Source organism: Oncorhynchus mykiss, chromosome 13 (genome assembly GCF_013265735.2).
Source record: "Oncorhynchus mykiss isolate Arlee chromosome 13, USDA_OmykA_1.1, whole genome shotgun sequence".
Classification (NCBI taxonomy): Eukaryota; Metazoa; Chordata; class Actinopteri; order Salmoniformes; family Salmonidae; genus Oncorhynchus; species Oncorhynchus mykiss.
The window spans coordinates 529,693-551,223 of NC_048577.1; the positions used below are offsets into that span (position 1 = coordinate 529,693).

A 21,531-nucleotide genomic window follows, 5' to 3' on the forward strand; every position below is an offset into this window, starting at 1 on the left:
AATAAAACTGAACATCAATACCGTATCTCTGTAAGCCAATCAACAGCGTCATTTATTTCTACCCATAAATCCTCACGTTCTGACTCTCCTGATCTTAAACTGCACTAAACTGATGCAGTCCCATCAGATTAATACACCTGCTTCTGTAAACTATTTCATGGGATCCTTGGAACCGTCTGTGTACACTGCAAGGCAAGAATGAAACTGATTACTAATACAGTACCAGTCAAAGGTTTGGACACACCTACTCATTCAAGGGGTTTTCTTTACTTTTACTATTTTCTACATTTTCTACAAAATTATAGTTAAGAGATCAAAACTGTGAAATAACACATATGGAATCAAATATCTTCTGTACACCACCCCTACCTGGTCACAACACAACTGATTGGCTCCAACTCATTCAGAAGGAAATCAATTCCACAAATGGTCTTTTAACAAGGCACACCTGTTCTTTGAAATGCATTCCAGGTGACCACCTTATGAAGCTGGTTGAGAGAATGCCAAGAGTGTGCAAAGCTGTCATCAAAGCAAAAGGGTGGGTACTTTGAAGAATCTTGTTTATCCATTTTTTTTTGGTTACTACATGATTCCATGTGTGTTATTTCATATTTTTGATGTCTTCACTATTATTTTACAATGTGGAAAATAGTAAAAAATTAAAAAAAATAAAGAAAAAACCCTGGAATGAAAAACAATTGCAAGAGTAGGTGTGTCCAAACTTTTGACTGGTACTGTATATATATATATATATATACAGTATATACATACCAGTCATATACATACCAGTATATACATATATATACTATACTATATATATATGGGATTGGAAATGATGAAGACAATTACATGGATGGAAGCTACAATCTATCTGCATTATTAAAGCTGATCCACCCCTTAACAAAATGAATAAGGCTGTACAGGGCAATATGAATGTCCAATACACACAATAGACTGACTGGGATGGGGATTTCCCACAATCCCACAATACAGACATATTGGTAAACAAAAACTTCACAGTTGTTGTCACTGAGTAGACTGATATAACCCATACTGCAGGTAAGGCTGTACAGTGACATAGAAGTATACCGTCAATTCAATTCTGAAGTCTAATACATCCACAATGCGTTTTCAACTGATTTAAAAAATAAAATACAATATAAGGTCAAATGAACTAATTGTTGTATTTTGTTGAATTTATATAACAACATTCCAAACTTGTTTAGCTTTATCTAGTCCAAATATGGCATGATTTCACAATTTGTCTCCGTATACATCCCTTTCCGTGAGGGACTTTTATTTTGTAACACAAACCGCCGATTCCAACCAATGACTGTAAATATGAATCGAGGGGGAACGACCGCCCCTTCTATTGAACCACGGAAGTTCAAACCGCCGATTCCAACCAATGACTGTAAATATGAATCGAGGGGGAACGACCGCCCCTTCTATTGAACCACGGAAGTTCAAACCGCCGATTCCAACCAATGACTGTGAATATGAATCGAGGGGGAACGACCGCCCCTTCTATCGGTTCAACAGGCAGAAAACAGGATCCCCAATGATAGTGAATGGGAAGAAACAAAATGCAATCTTCGTGGTAAATATTCGTGTAAATAAAATACAAATTCGAAAACAATTATTTTACTAATAATTGCTTTTAATACACCAGAACCGATTATTTTAAAACCGGACACAGAAATTCTAATGATAATTTAGTCTCTAATAGAAGCCTGCAGTACCCCGGTCGGCCTTCAGTAAGAGTTCCTCAATGAGAGCAGCACTGAGCTAGTCTGTAACGTCACTTCCTGGAGTAGCTCAAACTGCACAACGTGAAGTAGGGAAAAGGGGGAGATACTCAAATCAGTTGCATAACTGAATGGATTCAACCAAAATATGTCTTCCGCATTTAACCCAACACCTCTAAATCAGTCATAGGCCTATCGTCAACCAATCACATTTCTTAAATACTTTCGGCGCTAAATTCCAGCTAAAATTCGAGACGACAGTTAAGCCTAACTATACTGACCGAAAATATAAACGCAACACAATTGCAAAGATTTTACAGAGTTACAGTTCATAGAAGAAAATCAACCAATTGAAACAAATGAATTAAACCCTAATCTATGGATTTCACATGACTGGGCAGATGCACAGCCATGGGTGGGGCTGAGAGGGTATAGGCCCACCCACTAGTGAGTCAGGCCCAGCCAATCAGAAATTGTTTTCCCCCCACAAAATAGCTTTATTACATACAGAAATACTCCTCAGCACCCCCTCCCGCAGGTGAAGAAGCTGGATGTGGAGGTCCTGGGGCTGGCGTGTTTACACGTGGTCTGCGGTTGTGAAGCCGGTTGGGCGTACTGCCAAATTCTCAAAAAAGACATTGGGGGTGGCTTATAGTAGAGAAATGAACATTCAACAGCTCTGTTTGACATTCCTGCAGTCAGCATGCCAATTGTACGCTCCCCCAAAACTTAAGACATCTGTGGCATTGTGTCGTGACACAAAACTGCACATTTTAGAGTGGCTTTTTATTGTCCCCAGCACAAGGTGCACCTGTGTAATGATCATGCTGTTTAATCAGCTTCTTGATATGCCACACCTGTCAGGTGGTTGAAATATCTTGACAAATGAGAAATGCTGAACAAAATTTGAGAGAAAAAAAAAACTTTTTTTGTGTGTATGAAAAAAATTAGGTGATCTTTTATTTCAGCTCATGAAACATGGGACCAACATTGTTGTGTTTATATTTTTGTGACAAAACTTGGAGAGGACAGTTAGGCCTGTAGTCAACCAATCCTCTTAAATCCTTTGGGGCTAAATTCCAGCTAAACTTGGAGAGTACAGTTAGGCCTGTAGTCAACCAATCCTCTTAAATCCTTTGGGGCTAAATTCCAGCTAAACTTGGACAGGACAGTTAGGCCTGTAGTCAACCAATCCTCTTAAATCCTTTGGGGCTAAATTCCAGCTAAACTTGGACAGGACAGTTAGGCCTGTAGTCAACCAATCCTCTTAAATCCTTTGGGGCTAAATTCCAGCTAAACTTGGACAGGACATTTAGGCCTAACGACTTACAGAAAGCCTCTAATGAGAGCAACAGCAGTAAATAGCCATATTAGACAGAAAGATATGAGGTAATTTCGTCAACCTTGTGAGGATCTACATGCTCAGAAGTTGCTCATTCAACGTATTTGCTGTTACTTCACTCAAACCAGTTTTAAATCTCCCTTCCTGTTTGACATTCTCTGAGATATGATCCTATGTTACTTCACTCCATCCTGTTTGACATTCCCTGAGATATGATCCTGTGTTACTTCACTCCATCCTGTTTGACATTCCCTGAGATATGATCCTGTGTTACTTCACTCCATCCTGTTTGACATTCCCTGAGATATGATCCTATGTTACTTCACTCCTTCCTGTTTGACATTCCCTGAGATATGATCCTGTTACTTCACTCCTTCCTGTTTTAAATCTCCCTTCCTGTTTGACATTCCCTGAGATATGATCCTGTTACTTCACTCCATCCTGTTTGACATTCCCTGAGATATGATCCTGTTACTTCACTCCTTCCTGTTTTAAATCTCCCTTCCTGTTTGACATTCCCTGAGATATGATCCTGTTACTTCACTTCATCCTGTTTGACATTCCCTGAGATATGATCCTATGTTACTTCACTCCATCCTGTTTTAAATCTTCCTTCCTATTTGACATTCCCTGATATATGATCCTGTTACTTCCCTCCATCCTGTTTTACATTCCCTGAGATATGATCCTGTTACTTCCCTCCATCCTGTTTTACATTCCCTGAGATATGATCCTGTTACTTCCCTCCATCCTGTTTCACATTCCCTGAGATATGATCCTGTTACTTCCCTCCATCCTGTTTTAAATCTCCCTTCCTGTTTGACATTCCCTGAGATATGATCCTATGTTACTTCACTCCATCTTGTTTGACATTCAACCTCTGAAATGAAAACACAGTGGAGAACTAGTAACAATATTTTATTGAATCTAAACGAGAAATCAAATGAAATGACATTAAATGACTTTTAATAATGGGTGTGTGAGTGGTGTGTCTGAGTGGTGTGTCTGAGTGGTGTGTCTGAGTGGTGTGTCTGAGTATGGTGTCTGAAAATGGTGTCTGAGTGGTGTGTCTGAGTGTGGTGTCTGAGTGTGCCTGAGTGGTGTGTCTGTCTGAGTGTGTCTGAGTGGTGTGTATACATGTGAGAAAGTCGAACATTCTTCAGAAGACAGCTCCCCTCCTTCCACCTGACTGTCAGAGGTCAACCCCCCTCTTCCACCTGACTGTCAGAGGTCAACCTCCCTCTTCCACCTGACTGTCAGAGGTCAACCCCCCTCTTCCACCTGACTGTCAGAAGTCAACCCCCCTCTTCCAACTGACTGTCAGAAGTCTTTCCTCGTCCTTCTTTCTCCTGGAGTCTGTTTGGGGCTTTAAATGGACCTCAGCTGCTTCATAACCTGACACAGTGGGAGGCGAGCAGCAACATGCTCTTCAGTTATAGGAGACCACCATGCCCTTCAGTTGGAGGAGACCACCATGCCCGAGTATCTGTTTGTTCTTGAGTGTTAAACGGTGTACAAGTGTAATCTGATGCGTTGTCTCTGAATATCTTATTTTTTGTCTGGCCGTCCGTTCCTGCTCCTCCTCCCCGGCGGACGTGCCAGACTCCTAGTACTGCACCTCGGTCTCTTCAGGGGTGGTGCTCCGCTCGGAGACGTCCTCTCTCGTCTCCTGCTTTCTGGAGGTGGATGGCTGGTTCTCTGCGGCGCCCGCGGTGCGGTATCTTCTCCCTTCACCGCCTTCTCCAGGAAGGCGCTGGTTTCACCGGCGTTGGAAGGATTCACCGCGTAACGTTTGGCTTCCGTCCGGCTGTCGTGGCGCACGAAGTCGGACAACGTTTCCCCGTCGGCATTCGGGACAACGTTTTTAACCTGTAAGAACACAAACAAGACACATAAAAGATAAAATATTATATTTTAGTCATTGATGGTTTTCGGGGCAGCCGTTGGGAGTAGGATCTCTTAATTTACACCCCCCCCCCCCCCCCCCCCCATCTGACTGACATGACTGAAGATGGAAGTCCGCAGGTCAGTGAAGGTAGGGCTTCCAGGCAGGCCCATCTCCTTCCACGCCTCCCTCAGGTAGACGGGCAGGTTCTTGATCTCAGTGTTGGTGGAATTGAAAAAGAAGTACTGGGCTTTCTTTCCCCCTGGCAGGCAGTGCTTGAATTTCAGGAAGTCTGAAAACCAAGAGTACTCCTCTTTGGTCAGCGACATCTGGATCCTGGTTTGCATTTGTTTTGCGTTTCCCACCTATTAGAAAATGGACAAAAAAAAACAGGCATTAACGCTGTGGTGCCTGCAGTCGTTTCCAAAACCAACCAACCACGTTCAGGTGTATGGTTGGTTATAGACTTACGTTGATCAGACAAGTCCCAGACAGGCCCCACTGGACCTCCTCCACCTCCTTCACCATCATGTTTCTATAAAGGCCCGGGCTGTGGCCGTACATGGAGGTGAAATAGGCACACAGGAATCCGTAAAACCGGTTCTGGTTCCTCTGTGTCATTGTTTCTGCCAAGGTTTCTGTGGGAACATGAGAATAAAAACAGGATAACTTCCATAATGTCCTGTAAACATCTATAATAATAACAGACAGCTTCCATAATGTCCTGTAAACATCTATAATAATAACAGACAGCTTCCATAATGTCCTGTAAACATCTATAATAATAACAGACAGCTTCCATAATGTCCTGTAAACATCTATAATAATAACAGACAGCTTCCATAATGTCCTGTAAACATCTCTGACATCTATAATAATAACAGACAGCTTCCATAATGTCCTGTATACATCTATAATAATAACAGACAGCTTCCATAATGTCCTGTAAACATCTATAATAATAACAGACAGCTTCCATAATGTCCTGTAAACATCTATAATAATAACAGACAGCTTCCATAATGTCCTGTAAACATCTCTAATAATAACATACAGCTTCCATAATGTCCTGTAAACATCTATAATAATAACAGACAGCTTCCATAATGTCCTGTAAACATCTATAATAATAACAGACAGCTTCCATAATGTCCTGTATACATCTATAATAATAACAGACAGCTTCCATAATGTCCTGTAAACATCTATAATAATAACAGACAGCTTCCATAATGTCCTGTAAACATCTATAATAACAGACAGCTTCCATAATGTCCTGTAAACATCTATAATAATAACAGACAGCTTCCATAATGTCCTGTAAACATCTCTGACATCTATAATAATAACAGACAGCTTCCATAATGTCCTGTGAACATCTCTGACATCTATAATAATAACAGACAGCTTCCATAATGTCCTGTGAACATCTATAATAATAACAGACAGCTTCCATAATGTCCTGTAAACATCTATAATAATAACAGACAGCTTCCATAATGTCCTGTAAACATCTATAATAATAACAGACAGCTTCCATAATGTCCTGTATACATCTATAATAATAACAGACAGCTTCCATAATGTCCTGTAAACATCTATAATAATAACAGACAGCTTCCATAATGTCCTGTAAACATCTATAATAATAACAGACAGCTTCCATAATGTCCTGTAAACATCTATAATAATAACAGACAGCTTCCATAATGTCCTGTATACATCTATAATAATAACAGACAGCTTCCATAATGTCCTGTAAACATCTATAATAATAACAGACAGCTTCCATAATGTCCTGTAAACATCTATAATAATAACAGACAGCTTCCATAATGTCCTGTGAACATCTCTGACGTCTATAATAATAACAGACAGCTTCCATAATGTCCTGTAAACATCTATAATAATAACAGACAGCTTCCATAATGTCCAGTGACCATCTATAATAATAACAGACAGCTTCCATAATGTCCTGTGAACATCTCTGACGTCTAGAAGAGTGGAATAACAGTGACATCCCAGATTGAGGAAAAACTTACTCAGCACTTGGGGGATCTTGTCCTTGGCAAGAGACTGGCACTCCAGCAGGCTCTTTATAGACACCCCCTTGCCTTCCTTGTTGGAGACGGCTCCTTTCACGGCCTTGTTGATCTCCTTCATTGCCCGGTTGATCTCCTTCCAGTGGTTTTTGGTCAGCCGGCAGCCAGGCGGAGGGGTCTCCTCGGAGTACTGGAGAAATGCACCGATAGTTGAGGTGTAGTGGTTGACCATGGCGACGGCCTTGTTCTGCTGAAGGGTCTGAAACCATCTAAAACACACACACACACATACCACACAGACACACCCACCCACCCACCCCCCCAGACACACACCCCCACACGCACACCACACACACAACACAACACACCACACAGACACACACAACACACCACACAGACACACACAACACAACACACCACACAGACACACACACACCCACCCACCCACACACAACACACACCCACCCACACACAACACACACCCACCCACCCCGCCCCACACACACCCACCCACCCACACACCCACACACACCACAACATCCATTAGTGTGTTGTTAATGAACGCTGATGAGACCAAAGAGAAAGACAGATCTCTGCTCACCTCCTCATGTTGTCCCGGTCTGCCAGGAAACTGAGAGGGGATGGATATTTCTCATCCTTCGCCATGAACTTCAAAAATTGTTGCACCATCTTGAGCTTCACGGCACAATTTTGCTTCAGCTTATTGTTTGGACTGGGGCCTTCACAGATCTTCCTGAACCCCTCTATAAACACACCTAATCATAGAAACATAATATTTTAGACTGGGGCCTTCAGAGGTCTTCCCGAACCCCTCTATAAACACACCTAATCAAAGACACATAACATTATGGATTGGGGCCTTCACAGGTCTTCCTGAACCCCTCTATAAACACACCTAATCAAAGACACATAACATTATGGATTGGGGCCTTCACAGGTCTTCCCGAACCCCTCTATAAACACACCTAATCAAGACACATAACATTATGGATTGGGGCCTTCACAGGTCTTCCCGAACCCCTCTATAAACACACCTAATCAAAGACACATAACATTTAGGACACAACATTTAGGACTTAAGACAGATCTCACAACATAAATCAGACAGGCTGTTTTTCTAATATGTTTCAAACACAAATCATTTGAAGACAAAGAAGCATTTGATTCTATTCCCTCAGATGAATCAAATCAGACTTGAATAGTCACCTGCACAGTCAGGACAGACAAATAGGACAGGGCAGTGGACTCAAAGGGAACTCAGGGTGGGTGGGGTCTGGGGCGGAGTGAAGCAGGCCAGACACAGCGGAGGACGGGTGGGGTCTGGGGAGGAGTGAAGCAGGCCAGACACAGCAGAGGACGGGTGGGGTCTGGGGCGGAGTGAAGCAGGCCAGATACAGCGGAGGACGGGTGGGGTCTGGGGCAGAGTGAAGCAGGCCAGACACAGCAGAGGACGGGTGGGGTCTGGGGTGGAGTGAAGCAGGCCAGATACAGCGGAGGACGGGTGGGGTCTGGGGCGGAGTGAAGCAGGCCAGACACAGCGGAGGACGGGTGGGGTCTGGGGCAGAGTGAAGCAGGCCAGACACAGCGGAGGACGGGTGGGGTCTGGGGCGGAGTGAAGCAGGCCAGACACAGCGGAGGACGGGTGGGGTCTGGGGCGGAGTGAAGCAGGCCAGACACAGCGGAGGACGGGTGGGGTCTGGGGCGGAGTGAAGCAGGCCAGACACAGCGGAGGACGGGTGGGGTCTGGGGCGGAGTGAAGCGGGCCAGACACAGCGGAGGACGGGTGGGGTCTGGGGCGGAGTGAAGCGGGCCAGACACAGCGGAGGACGGGTGGGGTCTGGGGCGGAGTGAAGCGGGCCAGACACAGCGGAGGACGGGTGGGGTCTGGGGCGGAGTGAAGCAGGCCAGACACAGCGGAGGACGGGCCCTACAGAAGTCTACACAAGTGACCCTAAAGTTACAAGACCTTCACACCGCTTAACTTTTTCCACATATTTTCGTGTCACAGCTTGAATTTAACAAGAATTAAACATAGATATGTTTGTTACTGGCCTTCACACGATACTCCATAATGTCAAAGTGGAATTACGTTTTTCATATTTTGTTTTTACAAATGAATTAAAAATGAAAAGCTGAAATGTGATGAGTCAATAAGTTTTCAAACCCTTATGTTATGGTACGCCGAGGAGTAAAAATGCACTTAAGTTTATTTAACCCTTATTTTACCAGGTATAAGATGAGTAGCATGGACTCACTGTGTGTGTAATAATAGTGTTTCAAATTATTTTTTGAATGACTACCTCATCTCTGTACCTCACACATACAATTATCTGTAATGTCCCTCAGTCGAGCAGTGCATTTCAAACACAGATTCAACCACAAAGACAAGGGAGGTTTTTTCCAATGCCTCGTAAAGAAGGGCACCTATTGGTAGATGGGTAAAAAAAAAGTGTGAGTACCACTCCTCCATATTTTCAAGCATAGTGGTGGCTGCGTCATGTTATGGGTATGCTTGTCATTGTTAAGGACTGGAGAGTTTTTCAGGATAAAAAAAATCAACAGAATGGAACTAAGCACAGGCAAAAATCCTAGAGGAAAACCTGGTTCAGTCTGCTTTCCACCAGACACTGGGAGATGAATTCACCTTTCTGCAGGACAATAACCTAAAACACAATGCCAAATCTACACTGGAGTTGCTTATCAAGAAGACAGTGAATGTTCCTGAGCGGCCAAGATTACAGTTTTGACTTAAATCTATGGCAAGACCTGAAAATGGTTGTCTAGCAATGATCAACAAACAATTTGACAAAACTTTTAAGAATTTTTAAAAGAATAACGGGCAAATGTTGCACAATCCATGTGTGAAAAACTTTTAGAGACTCACCCAGAAAAACTCACAGCTGTAATCGCTGCCAAAGGTGCTTCTACAATGTGTTTACTCAGGGGTGTGAATACTTAAGTAAATGAGATATTTCTGTATTTAATTTTCAATACATTTGCAAACATTTCTACAAACAATGTTTAGATTTTGTCATAATGGGGGTCTGTAGAGAGAAATCAATTTCATCCATTTTGAATTCAAGACGAAGCAACAAAATGTGCTATAAGTCAAGGGGAGAATACTTTCTGAAAGCACTATAACTGTGATTAGCTGGACCCTGTTCTACAACGTGAACACAGTGAGGCAAAACAAAAAGCCTTTAGGCTATTCAAATACAAAATACTATTTAAAGACAGTACTTACTCAGAGCAGAGCCCGGGAAGGGAGTTTGGCTGCTAGATCTGAGCGCCGTGGCCTCCTCTATCTGGGCTCCTGAACCCACGACTTGGTCCCGCTGTAGCTCCTCTTGTTCTGTGTCTGACGCAGGACGAGATGGCTCGGTCTGAAACCTGGACCTCTTCGCTGACCTCGTCTTCGCTGACCTTGCGTTTGCCGACCTCGCGCTGACACTCGTCTTCTGCCTTTTCAGTAGCTGATACCTCTTCCTCGCTCTATTCAGTTCCGAGGTCAGCTTCAGGTTGTCCTCTCTAACGGATTGGATGGTCGCACTTCTCTTGGTCAGGGCCTCATCCCGCTCTTGCAAAGCTTTCCGTAGCCTCAGGATGGGCACCTGGCAGTGGCAGGAATAATCTCCGCAGCTCACGTCCTCCTCCTCCTCTTCCAAAGGAGACAGCAGTGAATCTAAAGAGTCGTCCTCCTCTTCCTGCTTTGTTTCCCACTCCACAATATCCAAATGGGTGGCCAGCGGGACGACAGGGTTGGACGCCCTCAACGTGGCCAGCCGCTCCATGGTCAGCCGTCTCCTGAGTTCCTCTAAAGCCCGTCTCCTCTGCGATCTGTCGAGCTCTGTGTGCGACTCCATGTGCCGGTCCAGCCTGCTGACATGGGTGGAGCATCCTGTCACTGGGCACGGCTCCTGCCTGATGTTGACACGGCCCGACTGCCAATTACAAAGGAGGATCCTCTCCTCCGTGTTCCTCACATTGTGCGTGTGCCTCAGGTGCTGACTGAAGCCGACCACAACCTTAGGGCAAAGCGGACAGGAACGCACTGCAGAGCGCACCGGAGTTCTCTCTTGTATGAAAAAAAAAAAGAAGTCAAAAGAACAATACATAAAAAATATAAAAAACACCACACAATCAGTGATCCAACAAGTAGAATGCTCCAGGCTGATTAGTTGTTGCTTAGAAACAACACCTGAGACCACACCTTCTCACTCTAGAACATCTTTAACCCTGCCTTCCACTCCTCCCACTAAAACACTCCTCCTCCCACTAAAACACTCCTCCTCCCACTAAAACACTCCTCCTCTGTTGTCATCCTGGAGTTGAATCTATTCTAGTTCCAGAACTGTTTTAAAACAGAACATACTGGAGTTAATCAGGTCTCCGGTCTCCTCCTCTTCCACCAACGTACCAGTTATCTCTCCCTCCTCCTCCTCCTTCACTCCAAACACTGCATCCTATAAATCAAATCACATGTTATTTGTCACATACACCTGTTCAGCAGATGTTATTGGTCACATACAGGTGTTCAGCAGATGTTATTGCGGGTGTAGTGAAATGCTTGTGTTTCTAGCTCTGACAGTGCAGTAATATCTAACAAGTAATATCTAACAATACACACAATCTAAAGGAACGGAATTAAGAATATATAAATATTTGGACGAGCGATGTCAGAGCAGCATAGACTGAGATACAGCAGAATAGGATAGAATACCGTGTGTACATATGAGATGAGTAATACATAGACTGAGATACAGTAGAATAGGATAGAATACCGTGTGTACATATGAGATGAGTAATGCCAGATATGTAAACATTATTAAAGTGACTAGTGTTCCATTCCTTAAAGTGGCCAGTGATTCCTAGTCTGTGCCTATAGGGCAGCAGCCTCTAATGTGCTAGTGATGTCTATTTAACAGTCCAATGGCCTTGAGATAGAAGCTGTTTTTCAGTCTCTCAGCTTTGATGCACCTGTACTGACCTCGCCTTCTGGATGATAGCGGGGTGAACAGACAGTGTCTCGGGTGGCTGTTGTCCTTGGTGATATTTTTGGCCTTCCTGTGACATCGGGTGGTGTAGGTGTCCTGGAGGGCAGGTAGTTTGCCCCCGGTGATGCGTTGGGCAGACCGCGCCTCCCTCTGGCAGTTGTGGCCGTTGCCGTACCAAGCTGTGATACAGCCCGACAGGATGCTCTCAATGGTGCATCCACTTCCTCTTCCTCCTCAGTAACCTCCTCCTCTGTCACTCTGAACTCGTCTTCCTCGTCCTCCTCAGTAACCTCCTCCTCTGTCACTCTGAACTCGTCTTCCGTTTCCTCCTCAGTAACCTCCTCCTCTTCCTCTGTCACTCTGAACTCGTCTTCCTCTTCTTTTACCGTAACATCCTCCTCTTCCTCTTTCACTCTGAACTCGTCTTCCTCGTCTTTAACTGAAACGTCTTTCTCTTCCTCTTTCACGGCAACAGTCTCACCCTCTACTTGTTGTTGTATTGTAACAGCCTCCTCTTCCTCCTCCTCTTTCACGACATGGTTCAGCCACAGACCCTCTTTCTCCGTCCAGCAGACCTCCTCCTCTTTAACAGGAGGAGAGAAGTTTAGTGAGCTCATGTTCGGGGATGTTAGCTAACTACCTGGTGAAATAAGTAAAATAGCTAGTTAACATGTGCGACTAGCCTAGTGCTAGGCTAATTTAGCTATTCAGCTTGCTGAATAGTAACGTATATATGAAATTAAATGGGCGGGGGGGGGGGGGGGGGTAACTATCTATACGACCGAAATTTGTTTTAAAACACAGTGAATAATATACACTGAAAGCGTCTCAAGAGCTCTAATGTTTCGGTTTTGTTTCGGCTAGAAAACCTCCCGAGGAGTCTGACTGGCTGTTGTTGATGACGGTGGAGAAACACCTCGTCCACTAGATTATACGTCACAGACGCACATCCGCCATATCTGCTGACTGGAGTGGGGTAAACGCAGTTTAGGAAAGACAAAGCTGGAATGGCACTTTTTTTTTGGTCGCAACAATTAAATTCACATAGAAATATGTGTTATAGATATGTAATTCTCATTGAAAGCCAGTCTAAGAAGAGGTAAATCTGTTCTATGTGTTATAGATCTGTCATTCTCATTGAAAGCTAGTCTAAGAAGAGGTAAATCTGTTCTATGTGTTATAGATCTGTCATTCTCATTGAACGCCAGTCTAAGAAGAGGTAGATCTGTTCTATGTGTTATAGATCTGTCATTCTCATTGAAAGCCAGTCTAAGAAGAGGTAGATCTGTTCTATGTGTTATAGATCTGTCATTCTCATTGAACGCCAGTCTAAGAAGAGGTAGATCTGTTCTATGTGTTATAGATCTGTCATTCTCATTGAAAGCCAGTCTAAGAAGAGGTAGATCTGTTCTATGTGTTATAGATCTGTCATTCTCATTGAACGCCAGTCTAAGAAGAGGTAGATCTGTTCTATGTGTTATAGATCTGTCATTCTCATTGAAAGCCAGTCTAAGAAGAGGTAGATCTGTTCTATGTGTTATAGATCTGTCATTCTCATTGAAAGCCAGTCTAAGAAGAGGTAGATCTGTTCTATGTGTTATAGATCTGTCATTCTCATTGAAAGCCAGTCTAAGAAGAGGTAAATCTGTTCTATGTGTTATAGATCTGTCATTCTCATTGAAAGCCAGTCTAAGAAGAGGTAGATCTGTTCTATGTGTTATAGATCTGTCATTCTCATTGAAAGCCAGTCTAAGAAGAGGTAAATCTGTTCTATGTGTTATAGATCTGTCATTCTCATTGAAAGCCAGTCTAAGAAGAGGTAGATCTGTTCTATGTGTTATAGATCTGTCATTCTCATTGAAAGCCAGTCTAAGAAGAGGTAAATCTGTTCTATGTGTTATAGATCTGTCATTCTCATTGAAAGCCAGTCTAAGAAGAGGTAGATCTGTTCTATGTGTTATAGATCTGTCATTCACATTGAAAGCCAGTCTAAGAAGAGGTAGATCTGTTCTATGTGTTATAGATCTGTCATTCTCATTGAAAGCCAGTCTAAGAAGAGGTAGATCTGTTCTATGTGTTATAGATCTGTCATTCTCATTGAAAGCCAGTCTAAGAAGAGGTAAATCTGTTCTATGTGTTATAGATCTGTCATTCTCATTGAAAGCCAGTCTAAGAAGAGGTAAATCTGTTCTATGTGTTATAGATATGTAATTCTCATTGAAAGCCAGTCTAAGAAGAGGTAAATCTGTTCTATGTGTTATAGATCTGTCATTCTCATTGAAAGCCAGTCTAAGAAGAGGTAGATCTGTTCTATGTGTTATAGATCTGTCATTCTCATTGAAAGCCAATCTAAGAAGAGGTAGATCTGTTCTATGTGTTATAGATCTGTCATTCTCATTGAAAGCCAGTCTAAGAAGAGGTAGATCTGTTCTATGTGTTATAGATCTGTCATTCTCATTGAAAGCCAGTCTAAGAAGAGGTAGATCTGTTCTATGTGTTATAGATCTGTCATTCTCATTGAAAGCCAGTCTAAGAAGAGGTAAATCTGTTCTATGTGATATAGATCTGTCATTCTCATTGAAAGCCAGTCTAAGAAGAGGTAGATCTGTTCTATGTGTTATAGATCTGTCATTCTCATTGAAAGCCAGTCTAAGAAGAGGTAGATCTGTTCTATGTGTTATAGATCTGTCATTCTCATTGAACGCCAGTCTAAGAAGAGGTAGATCTGTTCTATGTGTTATAGATCTGTCATTCTCATTGAAAGCCAGTCTAAGAAGAGGTAGATCTGTTCTATGTGTTATAGATCTGTCATTCTCATTGAAAGCCAGTCTAAGAAGAGGTAAATCTGTTCTATGTGTTATAGATCTGTCATTCTCATTGAAAGCTAGTCTAAGAAGAGGTAAATCTGTTCTATGTGTTATAGATCTGTCATTCTCATTGAACGCCAGTCTAAGAAGAGGTAGATCTGTTCTATGTGTTATAGATCTGTCATTCTCATTGAAAGCCAGTCTAAGAAGAGGTAGATCTGTTCTATGTGTTATAGATCTGTCATTCTCATTGAACGCCAGTCTAAGAAGAGGTAGATCTGTTCTATGTGTTATAGATCTGTCATTCTCATTGAAAGCCAGTCTAAGAAGAGGTAGATCTGTTCTATGTGTTATAGATCTGTCATTCTCATTGAACGCCAGTCTAAGAAGAGGTAGATCTGTTCTATGTGTTATAGATCTGTCATTCTCATTGAAAGCCAGTCTAAGAAGAGGTAGATCTGTTCTATGTGTTATAGATCTGTCATTCTCATTGAAAGCCAGTCTAAGAAGAGGTAGATCTGTTCTATGTGTTATAGATCTGTCATTCTCATTGAAAGCCAGTCTAAGAAGAGGTAAATCTGTTCTATGTGTTATAGATCTGTCATTCTCATTGAAAGCCAGTCTAAGAAGAGGTAGATCTGTTCTATGTGTTATAGATCTGTCATTCTCATTGAAAGCCAGTCTAAGAAGAGGTAAATCTGTTCTATGTGTTATAGATCTGTCATTCTCATTGAAAGCCAGTCTAAGAAGAGGTAGATCTGTTCTATGTGTTATAGATCTGTCATTCTCATTGAAAGCCAGTCTAAGAAGAGGTAAATCTGTTCTATGTGTTATAGATCTGTCATTCTCATTGAAAGCCAGTCTAAGAAGAGGTAGATCTGTTCTATGTGTTATAGATCTGTCATTCACATTGAAAGCCAGTCTAAGAAGAGGTAGATCTGTTCTATGTGTTATAGATCTGTCATTCTCATTGAAAGCCAGTCTAAGAAGAGGTAGATCTGTTCTATGTGTTATAGATCTGTCATTCTCATTGAAAGCCAGTCTAAGAAGAGGTAAATCTGTTCTATGTGTTATAGATCTGTCATTCTCATTGAAAGCCAGTCTAAGAAGAGGTAAATCTGTTCTATGTGTTATAGATATGTAATTCTCATTGAAAGCCAGTCTAAGAAGAGGTAAATCTGTTCTATGTGTTATAGATCTGTCATTCTCATTGAAAGCCAGTCTAAGAAGAGGTAGATCTGTTCTATGTGTTATAGATCTGTCATTCTCATTGAAAGCCAGTCTAAGAAGAGGTAGATCTGTTCTATGTGTTATAGATCTGTCATTCTCATTGAAAGCCAGTCTAAGAAGAGGTAGATCTGTTCTATGTGTTATAGATCTGTCATTCTCATTGAAAGCCAGTCTAAGAAGAGGTAGATCTGTTCTATGTGTTATAGATCTGTCATTCTCATTGAAAGCCAGTCTAAGAAGAGGTAAATCTGTTCTATGTGATATAGATCTGTCATTCTCATTGAAAGCCAGTCTAAGAAGAGGTAGATCTGTTCTATGTGTTATAGATCTGTCATTCTCATTGAAAGCCAGTCTAAGAAGAGGTAGATCTGTTCTATGTGTTATAGATCTGTCATTCTCATTGAACGCCAGTCTAAGAAGAGGTAGATCTGTTCTATGTGTTATAGATCTGTCATTCTCATTGAAAGCTAGTCTAAGAAGAGGTAAATCTGTTCTATGTGTTATAGATCTGTCATTCTCATTGAAAGCCAGTCTAAGAAGAGGTAGATCTGTTCTATGTGTTATAGATCTGTCATTCTCATTGAAAGCTAGTCTAAGAAGAGGTAAATCTGTTCTATGTGTTATAGATCTGTCATTCTCATTGAAAGCTAGTCTAAGAAGAGGTAAATCTGTTCTATGTGTTATAGATCTGTCATTCTCATTGAAAGCCAGTCTAAGAAGAGGTAAATCTGTTCTATGTGTTATAGATCTGTCATTCTCATTGAAAGCCAGTCTAAGAAGAGGTAAATCTGTTCTATGTGTTATAGATCTGTCATTCTCATTGAAAGCCAGTCTAAGAAGAGGTAAATCTGTTCTATGTGTTATAGATCTGTCATTCTCATTGAACGCCAGTCTAAGAAGAGGTAGATCTGTTCTATGTGTTATAGATCTGTCATTCTCATTGAAAGCCAGTCTAAGAAGAGGTAAATCTGTTCTATGTGTTATAGATCTGTCATTCTCATTGAAAGCCAGTCTAAGAAGAGGTAAATCTGTTCTATGTGTTATAGATCTGTCATTCTCATTGAAAGCCAGTCTAAGAAGAGGTAAATCTGTTCTATGTGTTATAGATCTGTCATTCTCATTGAAAGCCAGTCTAAGAAGAGGTAGATCTGTTCTATGTGTTATAGATCTGTCATTCTCATTGAAAGCTAGTCTAAGAAGAGGTAAATCTGTTCTATGTGTTATAGATCTGTCATTCTCATTGAAAGCCAGTCTAATAAGAGGTAAATCTGTTCTATGTGTTATAGATCTGTCATTCTCATTGAAAGCCAGTCTAAGAAGAGGTAAATCTGTTCTATGTGTTATAGATCTGTCATTCTCATTGAAAGCCAGTCTAAGAAGAGGTAGATCTGTTCTATGTGTTATAGATCTGTCATTCTCATTGAAAGCTAGTCTAAGAAGAGGTAAATCTGTTCTATGTGTTATAGATCTGTCATTCTCATTGAAAGCTAGTCTAAGAAGAGGTGTTCTGTTTCTATTTCTACGTTGGTGGATGGGCATCGTCCTCTGGTTCCAAACGGCTACATATTTGAATACAGAAATAGAAAGTTGTTTTTCACAAGTATTTCACTACAACCGCAAAAACATTGTCACCAGTGCTGTTTGTCGTCCTGGTAACACAGTCAACCTTTTTGATTCGACGACCGGAGTTGGAATCGCAGACAGCATCATAATTAATAAAATCTAATTATAACCAAATAATGGGTCGTGCTCATTATACATACATTGTGATTTAGTTTCGGTATCAGACTAACTTTTGTGTTGTGATTTTGTTTGCAGAGCGTACTGGCTGGCAGTTTATCGGAGAAGGAGGTATACGGCGCGTCATCCCTGCGTATAGTCTCATCTATGAAGCGCGCAATACCCAGTATCAAAGGAATTTAACATAGTGGCTTTGAGTTTGAATAAAAAACAGTTCATTTAGTAAATCTAGCCTGCTGTATTTTTTTTCAAGACATAGACCTAATGCCTGCGCCTTATGTAAAAAAAATAGTATTAGTTAGCTTGTCCACTATAACAACAGGTTCAAGCGTAACCAGATAAACTTGGCTTTGGAGACCAGACTACTTTCAACGCGCACTAATCCCGTGTCTCTGTCGCTAGAGTAGTGACTTCAACTAACTTTGGCTGCCATCTAGTGGAAATGAAGGGTACCTACACTGGACAGCTAGTTGTCAAAGTCAAAGTAGGCTTTTAATAATATATACCATTTAGCAGATGCCTTTTATCCAAAGCGAACTGGCTACATGGTTGTGGAAACAGATCCTAGAAACAGGATTAGAATGTTGATCTCATGGATGGTCAGTCCTTGCCTCTATTGGTCAGTCCTTGCCTCTATTGGTCAGTCCTTGCCTCTATTGGTCAGTCCTTACCTCTATTGGTCAGTCCTTGCCTCTATTGGTCAGTCCTTGCCTCTATTGGTCAGTCCTTGCCTCTATAGCTCTGTCTATGAATTTGAGAGTGGTTACATTTCTCCAGCCCTCAGCTTTTTACCGAAAGAGGAGCAAGGAGACGTATTGTTTCTCCTGCTGATTGGCACTTTAAGAGGTTTAAAGATGCAGATGAAATACACACCAAAATATGCTACAGATACGACACAAATGTCCCATCACTCAGACAGTTAGTGAAAACACAGCATCCAGCACAGCAAACAATCAATCAAATGTATTTGACATCAAAATAATAACGATAGAGGGTGCAGCAGTTCAACGCCTCGGGAGCAAATGTCAGTTGGCTTTTCATAGCAGAGCATTCATAGATTGAGAGAGAGAGAGTCAAAAACAAACATGATCACGGGTAAGACAACATGACAAGTCAACACATCTGTTGAAACAGGTAGAACAACAGGACAAGTCAACACATCTGTTGAAACAGGTAGAACAACAGGACAAGTCAACACATCTGTTGAAACAGGTAGAACAACAGGACAAGTCAACACATCTGTTGAAACAGGTAGAACAACAGGACAAGTCAACACATCTGTTGAAACAGGTAGAACAACAGGACAAGTCAACACTTCTGTTGAAACAGGTAGAACAACAGGACAAGCGAACACATCTGTTGAAACAGGTAGAACAACAGGACAAGTCAACACATCTGTTGAAACAGGTAGAACAACATGACCAGGACAAGTCAACACATCTGTTGAAACAGGTAGAACAACAGGACAAGTCAACACATCTGTTGAAACAGGTAGAACAACATGATCAGGACAAGTCAACACATCTGTTGAAACAGGTAGAACAACAGGACAAGTCAACACATCTGTTGAAACAGGTAGAACAACAGGACAAGTCAACACATATGTTGAAACAGGTAGAACAACATGACCAGGACAAGTCAACACATCTGTTGAAACAGGTAGAACAACAGGACAAGTCAACACATCTGTTGAAACAGGTAGAACAACAGGACAAGTCAACACATATGTTGAAACAGGTAGAACAACAGGACAAGTCAACACATCTGTTGAAACAGGTAGAACAACAGGACAAGTCAACACATCTGTTGAAACAGGTAGAACAACAGGACAAGTCAACACATATGTTGAAACAGGTAGAACAACAGGACAAGTCAACACATCTGTTGAAACAGGTAGAACAACAGGACAAGTCAACACATCTGTTGAAACAGGTAGAACAACAGGACAAGTCAACACATCTGTTGAAACAGGTAGAACAACAGGACAAGTCAACACATCTGTTGAAACAGGTAGAACAACATGACAAGTCAACACATCTGTTGAAACAGGTAGAACAACATGATCAGGACAAGTCAACACATCTGTTGAAACAGGTAGAACAACATGACAAGTCAACACATCTGTTGAAACAGGTAGAACAACAGGACAAGTCAACACATCTGTTGAAACAGGTAGAACAACATGACCAGGACAAGTCAACACATCTGTTGAAACAGGTAGAACAACAGGACAAGTCAACACATCTGTTGAAACAGGTAGAATAACAGGACAAGTCAACACATCTGTTGAAACAGGTAAAACAAGATGACCAGGACAAGTCAACACATCTGTTGAAACAGGTAGAACAAGATGACCAGGACAAGTCAACACATCTGTTGAAACAGGTAGAACAACAGGACAAGTCAACACATCTGTTGAAACAGGTAGAACAACATGACAAGTCAACACATCTGTTGAAACAGGTAGAACAACAGGACAAGTCAACACATCTGTTGAAACAGGTAGAACAACAGGACAAGTCAACACATCTGTTGAAACAGGTAGAACAACAGGACAAGTCAACACATCTGTTGAAACAGGTAGAACAACAGGACAAGTCAACACATCTGTTGAAACAGGTAGAACAACAGGACAAGTCAACACAAGCCTTCTCCTCCTCCATATCTGGGAACACCAGACATCTCCTCCTCCATATCTGGGAACACCAGCCATCTCCTCCACCATATCTGGGAACACCAGCCATCTCCTCCACCATATCTGGGAACACCAGCCTTCTCCTCCATATCAGGGAACACCAGCCTGCTCCTCCATATCAGGGAACACCAGCCTGCTCCTCCATATCAGGGTACACCAGCCTGCTCCTCCATATCAGGGAACACCAGCCTGCTCCTCCATATCAGGGAACACCAGCCTGCTTCCCCAAAGTGATCGATAGTATATCGGCTCTGTGATGATTGTGATTCTGAGCTCTCATGCTCATACAGTGAGATATGGTCTTCACTGATCTCACTCTGCGTCTCACTGATCTCACTCTGCGTCTCACTGATCTCACTCTGCGTCTCACTGATCTCACTCTGCGTCTCACTGATCTCACTCTGCGTTTCACTGATCTCACTCTGCGTCTCACTGATCTCACTCTGCGTCTCACTGATCTCACTCTGCATCAATGATCTCACTGCGTCTCACTCTGCGTCTCACTGATCTCACTGCGTCTCACTGATCTCACTGCGTCTCACTCTGCGTCTCACTGATCTCACTGCGTCTCACTGATCTCACTGCGTCTCACTCTGCGTCTCACTGATCTCACTCTGCGTCTCACTGATCTCACTCTGCATCTCACTCTGCGCCAGCTCCGTCTGTGGCGTATTGAGGCAGGACTCGGTTGTATACGGATGGTCGTGAGCTCTTTAGTGAGCTCTCTTCGCCTCCTCCGTTCAGTCGCTTTTGCTTGACTCTGAAGATAGTGATGTTGATCGGTCCATAACCCCCGACATTTAAAATGTAGGCGCCAGCAGAGGGTTTCAAAGTAGGCCTATGACTCCTTTCCAATCGGAAACTCCCGGTTGCCGCATCGAAAGTGCCCTTCGTCGCTAAGTCTTCCTCCACGAAGTGCTGTCTGCACATCCTGCTAACTAGAGCTGGCACTTCCTTCCTCTTCAGGACATACATGGAGCCACTTCTTCAAACGTTGTGGGTCCTTGAGCAGCCGACGGGGATTTTG

General features: G+C 42.3%; 1 protein-coding gene across 1 annotated transcript; it reads right to left on the reverse strand.

Annotated features, from left to right (window-relative positions):
• Positions 1–3,992: 3,992 nt before the first annotated feature.
• Positions 3,993–20,974, reverse strand: LOC110513237. The gene is made up of 9 exons (XM_036942530.1): positions 20,821–20,974; positions 12,446–12,615; positions 11,411–11,501; positions 10,283–11,113; positions 7,619–7,793; positions 7,018–7,286; positions 5,447–5,613; positions 5,092–5,340; positions 3,993–4,959 (listed from the first exon to the last, which is right to left on the reverse strand). The coding sequence occupies exons 1-9, from the start codon at positions 20,972–20,974 to the stop codon at positions 4,639–4,641; spliced, it is 2,427 nt and encodes an 808-aa protein (XP_036798425.1). The 3' UTR covers positions 3,993–4,638.
• Positions 20,975–21,531: the final 557 nt, after the last annotated feature.

Coding starts and splice junctions, on each gene's coding strand:
- LOC110513237 (XM_036942530.1), bottom strand. CDS start 20,974: ATGCAGAGTGAGATCAGTGAGACGCAGAGTGAGATCAGTGAGACGCAG. Junction 12,616..20,820: donor TGAGATCAGTGAGACGCAGA/GTGAGATCAGTG, acceptor CTCCTGTTAAAG/AGGAGGAGGTCTGCTGGACG. Junction 5,614..7,017: donor CAAGATCCCCCAAGTGCTGA/GTAAGTTTTTCC, acceptor ATGTTCCCACAG/AAACCTTGGCAGAAACAATG.